Source organism: Salmo salar, chromosome ssa11, assembly GCF_905237065.1.
Source record: "Salmo salar chromosome ssa11, Ssal_v3.1, whole genome shotgun sequence".
Lineage (NCBI taxonomy): Eukaryota > Metazoa > Chordata > Actinopteri > Salmoniformes > Salmonidae > Salmo > Salmo salar.
Window position 1 is genome coordinate 38,223,865 of NC_059452.1, and position 7,729 is coordinate 38,231,593.

Genomic DNA, 7,729 nt, shown 5'->3' on the forward strand with positions numbered 1-7,729 from the left:
GCTGCCCATGCTAAAATGAGCTTTTGGGCAATAGAGTCCTCTATCTCTATGGTGTGCCTGTAGTGGATAAAGTGAAGGAGTCATCCTTTCTGCCTTTCGGTCCTTGCTCCTCCCCCTGGCCTGTGAGTAAGTCAGTAGAGCCTTCAGCAGTGTAAGGAAAACCAGACATCACACTCAGAGACAAAGCACTGTTACTACTACACACACTCCCACACAGCACAGCATCCACAAGGCTAGGATACTACACTCTCTGGCCTGTCCACTGAACTGACAACCTGAACACTCTACAACTCCATTGGACAATTGCTGAAATGGACTGAAACAGAGAGGATCCAAGTGGAAAAAGATGGTTCGTTGGTGGACTTTTTGACGGAGCGTTTGGTTCCAGGTTAAATTGCATCGAATGAAATCGCATCGAAGAGAAGTCGCCTCGACAATTTTTTTTCAATCTTTTTCTTCACTGTTCCTAAGGAGGCTCTCACACCCATATATAGTTAGATTTTTCGACAATCCTCCCCTCTGCGCTTCAGGAGTCTGTTCCAGTCTGTGCCTCTCAGGTGGTTGTGTTTTTCAGGGTCCATCTCCTGCCACCCTCCCTGATGCTGACAGAGCCGTATGGGATGATGGGGTCCATGGGTTCCGAGGTGCGAGATCTGAGCTCTCTCTTACCCCCGGTGCCCTCCGTACCCTCCCTACCAGTGAGCAGCGGGGGCTGTGGCCTGCCCGTTGGGGGTGCCCCTCAGTGGGCACCTTACCTGGACCTCCACCCTGGCTCTCCCTACAGTTCCCTGCCCTCCCACCACTCCCTCATCAAGCAGGAACCCGGCTGGGGCTCCACAGACCCTCTGGAGGACCCTCACTGTGGCCTGGGGGCCTTCACGTTGCACTTCTCTGGCCAGTTCACTGGGACAAGCCCCTGTCGGGTTGGGGCCTTCGGTGAGCCAGCTCCAAGCCAGTCCAGGGTGTTTCCTAATGGAGCCTACCTCCCAGGCTGTGTGGACAGCCCGCCGACCCACAGGAACCAGGGTAAGGCTGCTCTCTGCTCCCCTCTCTCCTCCTCTATAGCCACCTCATTGACCCTTTCTGGGCTCACTCTATCCTCTGCAGCATCTCTTGAATTCAGCTCAAACTAAGCTGTCTACTCCTCACCACTCAAGGCCAAAGTTCTTTTACATCTGCATTTCTTGCTGTTTGGGGTTTTAGGCTGGGTTTCTGTATAAGCACTTTATGACAATTGCTGATGTAAAAAGGGCTTTATAAAAACATTTGATTGATTGATTGTTGGGCCATCAGCGTTGCACCTACACTTTCTGATGTCAGTGACGTGTCTGTGAATTTCTCATGTGACCATGCCGTACTTCCTCTGTCATTGTGTGTATGTGTTGGACTGTGTCTATTTCTACTGGGTGTAATTGTCCAGAGTTGATGTTTGGGGCTTGTCCATAGTGTTGTGTCTGAACAGGATGTTTTGTACTACACAGGGTCGTTCTGCCCTGTACAGGGAAGAGAGCTGTCAGTTTTCCCATCGCTGCCCCGACTCACGGAGTTAAAGCAACAATATGGCCTAGAGGTCTCCCTCAGCCTGTGTTCAACACTTCACTTTCACTTTTATTTTCAAAGAACATAGTGCTTCGAAATAATGAAACATAATAATACAAAAAGCAGTATTTAAAAAAAATACCAAATTGAAATACTGCTATAAATGTATTGTTGATTGTAATATCCCAGTTAAAGGGGCAATTAGCGGTTGAAACAATAACAAAGTGTTTTCCCCATCGCCGTTAAGGTAAAAAGCTGAGGGATTGGACTGGAGAAATGTAACCTCTCTCAAATACATAGATAGAGCTATGCATGCAAGAACTGACCGTCCATGATATAAAAATGATAGTTTTAACCATGGTTTGAGGCTATATACTGTAGTGTTTATTTACATTTACTTTATTTACAAACATTGTAGTAAAACAATCTTATATTATTGGTTCTGATGGGGTAGGACAGTTGAATTAAGCTCATGAGGCATTTATAAATTATATTATTGAAGAATCAATGTGTAGATAATTTATAAATCCCAAAATGGATGTACCAACTGCAGATTTCCCCTTTATCCCCCCCAGTATTATTTTAGGTTGAAATCATCTTGGAATCTAAATCTAAATAACACAAAAAATATTACAAAACCTTTTATCAACTGTTTGTAAAACTTACAAATGAATATTGTTTTGGTGCTGTAGTTGTGGACAGTATTTAGTAAAACTGTCTTATTTTTTACTCAACTAATTTCAAACCATCAGCTATTTAAGTTCCTTTGATCATTTCTCATCATTCTGCATTTAAAATTTTTTGTTTGTAAAAAAAATCACAATATATTTTTTTAAATGACATAAACGTGGCCATTGTTACATCATAGTAATCCCTGACATAATGAAGTGAATCTCTATAGAAGGTGTATAAAGGTTGACAAAACCATTGTAGGTTGAATTGCCAAATGTGACAAAACGCACTATGTATGTTCATACACCCTTTTACAGAGCATGAGATAAGCTTAAAGATGATTAGTGAAGCATTTATGTAGTGTTAATGAAGCCTTTATGTATGCTATATAAAGCCTTGTTTAAAGAGGTGTGAAGATGTTGACTAGTAAAGCTAACAGTATAGTAACCATACAGGGCTTGGGAAAAGGACATTACCTTGGACCGTCACTGTCTGTGCCATAGAAATTGATAACACACGTGCGCACAGCACGCACTAATGCACGCATCGCACACACGCGTGTTCATCCATGCATGCACGCACACACGCACACGCACGCACACACACACACACACACACACACACACAGACACACACACACACACACACACACACGTGAAAACTCACGCCTGATTCTTAGGTTTTCTGGAATGTTGTAGCATTTGATGTTATGTGTTCTGTGTGTGATAATGTTTGAGTGTTTTCATGTAGTTTCCTCAAAAACACCTCACATTCAAACACACTTTTTACAGACTAACACTTAGCCTTACTTTATTATCCAGACCTTGAGAGCACTTTTCCTTCCAACGGAGAAACCTAGCCTGAGCCCAAATTGCAATGCTCTGCTCCGAAACAGGCTTTTCTAAATCAAAATTATATATTGGGTCAAGATGTTTACTCCAAGATTTACACAAAGCCTAAAAAAATATCTAGGGTCTATATTGCTCTCCAATTTCTGAATCCCATGTTGTTCATTATTTTCATTTAAAAACAAATGTTGAAATGAGACAAGCGCTGACTTACGTGTTTCTTTATTAGTCCCAATAGTATTTTGGTCTTGTTCCCCCAAGATCTGACCCCAGAAGATAAGTCAGGGGAAAGTTTAACAGATATTTATCTAAATTTATATTTAATTGCTCTGTTTCCTGTGTGCTATTATTGAGACTTTATCAAATTTGACAACAGCAATAAACATGATAATTTGTCAACAAAGATACAGTCTATTTTCAGTATTGTTTCATACTTCCATTAGTCATATAGGGTTTAGCCTGTGTGATCGGTAATGTGAGACTCATATAGGGTTTAGCCTGTGTGATCGGTAATGTGAGGCTCATATAGGGTTTAGCCTGTGTGATCGGTAATGTGAGACTCATATAGGGTTTAGCCTGTGTGATCGGTAATGTGAGACTCATATAGGATTTAGCCTGTGTGATCGGTAATGTGAGGCTCATATAGGGTTTAGCCTGTGTGATCGGTAATGTAAGAGTCATATAGGGTTTAGCCTGTGTGATCGGTAATGTGAGAGTCATATAGGGTTTAGCCTGTGTGATCGGTAATGTGAGACTCATATAGGGTTTAGCCTGTGTGATCGGTAATGTAAGAGTCATATAGGGTTTAGCCTGTGTGATCGGTAATGTGAGACTCATATAGGATTTAGCCTGTGTGATCGGTAATGTGAGGCTCATATAGGGTTTAGCCTGTGTGATCGGTAATGTAAGAGTCATATAGGGTTTAGCCTGTGTGATCGGTAATGTGAGGCTCATATAGGGTTTAGCCTGTGTGATCGGTAATGTGAGACTCATATAGGGTTTAGCCTGTGTGATCGGTAATGTGAGACTCATATAGGATTTAGCCTGTGTGATCGGTAATGTGAGGCTCATATAGGGTTTAGCCTGTGTGATCGGTAATGTAAGAGTCATATAGGGTTTAGCCTGTGTGATCGGTAATGTGAGGCTCATATAGGGTTTAGCCTGTGTGATCGGTAATGTGAGACTCATATAGGGTTTAGCCTGTGTGATCGGTAATGTGAGACTCATATAGGGTTTAGCCTGTGTGATCGGTAATGTGAGACTCATATAGGGTTTAGCCTGTGTGATCGGTAATGTGAGGCTCATATAGGGTTTAGCCTGTGTGATCGGTAATGTGAGACTCATATAGGGTTTAGCCTGTGTGATCGGTAATGTGAGACTCATATAGGGTTTAGCCTGTGTGATCGGTAATGTGAGACTCATATAGGGTTTAGCCTGTGTGATTGGTAATGTGAGACTCATATAGGGTTTAGCCTGTGTGATCGGTAATGTGAGACTCATATAGGGTTTAGCCTGTGTGATTGGTAATGTGAGACTCATATAGGGTTTAGCCTGTGTGATTGGTAATGTGAGACTCATATAGGGTTTAGCCTGTGTGATCGGTAATGTGAGACTCATATAGGGTTTAGCCTGTGTGATTGGTAATGTGAGACTCATATAGGGTTTAGCCTGTGTGATCGGTAATGTGAGACTCATATAGGGTTTAGCCTGTGTGATTGGTAATGTGAGACTCATGTAGGGTTTAGCCTGTGTGATCGGTAATGTGAGAGTCATATAGGGTTTAGCCTGTGTGATCGGTAATGTGAGACTCATATAGGGTTTAGCCTGTGTGATCGGTAATGTGAGACTCATATAGGGTTTAGCCTGTGTGATTGGTAGTGTGTGTGTGTGTGTGTGTGTGTGTGTGTGTGTGTGTGTGTGTGTGTGTGTGTGTGTGTGTGTGTGTGTGTGTGTGTGTGTGTGTGTGTGTGTGCGTTAGTATGTATGAGCAGGTGCAGACACACAGACCACTTGGTCCTTAGATTTACTGATCTTACTGATCTTTCCTCTCCAGCTTTACTGAAAGCGTGAATGAATACCTTCCAGGGAGACAGGGTTCAGTGGTGTCATAAACGTACTACAGTGATGTTGCTATGAGGATTCAGATATCCGTCCGGCTCCTGGAGACTCACAGTTTCCTCCAAAATGCTGCCATAATGGTGAAACTGAGAAAGTATTGTCTTTATAATGTGTCTTTTCTCTGTAGGTTATGGGACAGTAGGTCTGGACGGGGCTCCCAGCTATGGTCACACTCCGTCTCACCACTCCCCTCAGTTCTCCAGTCATTACTTCAAACACGAGGACATCCTGTCCCCTCCAACCACCATGGGTAACAATCACTGTCCTTAACACTTCCTGTCCACCTGTGTGTATGATAGTGTTTGCGTGTTTTAGTATTTGTGTGTGTGTGCAGCATGTGAAAGTTAACCTCACAAACAATGAAGACTGAGGTCTCAGCAAGGTTAGTAAAGAAGTCACCCAGAGGTTACAGGGCTATAAATTACTATCATCCATTCTCTCTCCCTATCTCCCCTCAACCTCTCTCTCTGTTTTTAACACCACATCTCACTATGCTCTTATTCAAAGCTGTGTATGTTCTCTGTTCATTTTGGGCTCTGGAAATGATAAGTTAAGGAAACAGCTTTATGAGAGACTTAGTGGAATGTTGACGGCCATCAGGGGACCAATTCACAGCTGAACCAGAGAAGGAGCTATGTAGGTCCTTCAAAAGGAGATTGATTGGTTTAACACCTCTGGGAGGACTGCTGTTTTGATCATTGTTTAGAGGAAATGTGTTTTTATTGGTGTGTGTGTGTGTGTCTGCGTGTGTTTGGGGATGCTTCTATATCTGTGTGACTCCTGGGGATATAGCAGTAGAGATAGTAAGCTGGTAAACAGACCCATCTGGTGTTATATTGAGCATGTGGTTTCATCGTGCTGTAACTACTGTCCTACAGGTCTTTATGCTAATTCATTGGTTTGTTTGTCTGATTCATTTACTGTATGTTATGCAGGTGACCAGCAGTACCCTGCCCCTCCCCCCATGTTTGGTTGCCACCCCCCCTCAGAGAACTGTCCAAGCAGCCAGGCTCTACTGCTGAGGAACTATAACAGGTACCTTTCTGTTCACAAACCTCCTCATCACCTTGGGTCTCTATAGCTTGAGATCCATACGCCTGAATCTCATACCATTACACTGTATATGTTTGTGCTACCATTGCTAGGATACCAGGGTTCATTTTGACTACATAGTTATTTAGGATCTGACTCCAGTGATGATCACAGATAGATACTCTTATTTATTGTACTGTATTTATATTTCAACCAGGAAGTCCTATAGAGACAATATATATATATATATATATATATATATATATATATATATATATATATATATATATATATATATATATATATATATATATATATATATACTCTATAGGACTTCCTGGTTGAAATATAAATACAGTACAATAAATAAGAGTATCTATATATATATATATATATATATATTCAATGGCCTTTGATGAGATCATCAAATGTCAGTCTGTCTTTGAGAGGGAGGAGGACGTTATGACCAATGGAAGGAAGTGAGATCACCAGGGTAGGAAGGAAGTGAGATCACCAGGGTAGGAAGGAGGTGTAGGTGTGAGACTGTACACAGGGCCAAATCAAATCAAATCAACTGTTATTTGTCACATGCGCCGACTACAACAGGTGTAGTAGACCTTACCGTGAAATGCTTACATACAAGCCCTTATCCAACAATGCAGTTTTAAGAAAATACCTAAAAAAATCAAGAGATAAGAATAACAAATGATTAAAGAGCAGCAGTAAATAACAATAGCGAGGCTATATACAGGGGGTACCGGTACAGAGTCAATGTGGAGGCTATATACAGGGGGTACCGGTACAGAGTCAATGTGGAGGCTATATACAGGGGGTACCGGTACAGAGTCAATGTGGAGGCTATATACAGGGGGTACCGGTACAGAGTCAATGTGGAGGCTATATACAAGGGGTACCGGTACAGAGTCAATGTGGAGGCTATATACAGGGGGTACCGGTACAGAGTCAATGTGGAGGCTATATACAGGGGGTACCGGTACAGAGTCAATGTGGAGGCTATATACAGGGGTTACCGGTACAGAGTCAATGTGGAGGCTATATACTGGGGGTACCAGTACAGAGTCAATGTGGAGGCTATATACAGGGGGTACAGGTACAGAGTCAATGTGGAGGCTATATACAGGGGGTACCAGTACAGAGTCAATGTGGAGGCTATATACAGGGGGTACAGGTACAGAGTCAATGTGGAGGCTATATACAGGGGGTACCGGTACAGAGTCAATGTGGAGGCTATATACAGGGCGTACCGGTACAGAGTCAATGTGGAGGCTATATACAGGGGTTACCGGTACAGAGTCAATGTGGAGGCTATATACAGGGGGTACCAGTACAGAGTCAATGTGGAGGCTATATACAGGGGGTACCAGTACAGAGTCAATGTGGAGGCTATATACAGGGGGTACCGGTACAGAGTCAATGTGGAGGCTATATACAGGGGGTACCTGTACAGAGTCAATGTGGAGGCTATATACAGGGGGTACCGGTACAGAGTCAATGTGGAG

General features: G+C 42.7%; 1 protein-coding gene across 2 annotated transcripts in view; it reads left to right on the forward strand.

Annotated features, from left to right (window-relative positions):
- The first annotated feature begins 145 nt into the window (after positions 1–145).
- Positions 146–7,729, forward strand: part of LOC106562566 (Wilms tumor protein homolog) — a 19,372-nt gene continuing 11,788 nt past the window's right edge. Inside the window, exons 1-3 of one of the 2 annotated variants that reach the window (XM_045689507.1) lie at positions 146–1,026; positions 5,305–5,427; positions 6,113–6,212. In XM_045689507.1, coding sequence (XP_045545463.1) covers positions 600–1,026; positions 5,305–5,427; positions 6,113–6,212 — 650 coding nt within the window. In that variant the 5' untranslated portion in view covers positions 146–599. The remainder of the gene's footprint in view (positions 1,027–5,304; positions 5,428–6,112; positions 6,213–7,729) is intronic. The other variant, XM_045689506.1, reaches the window with a different exon arrangement.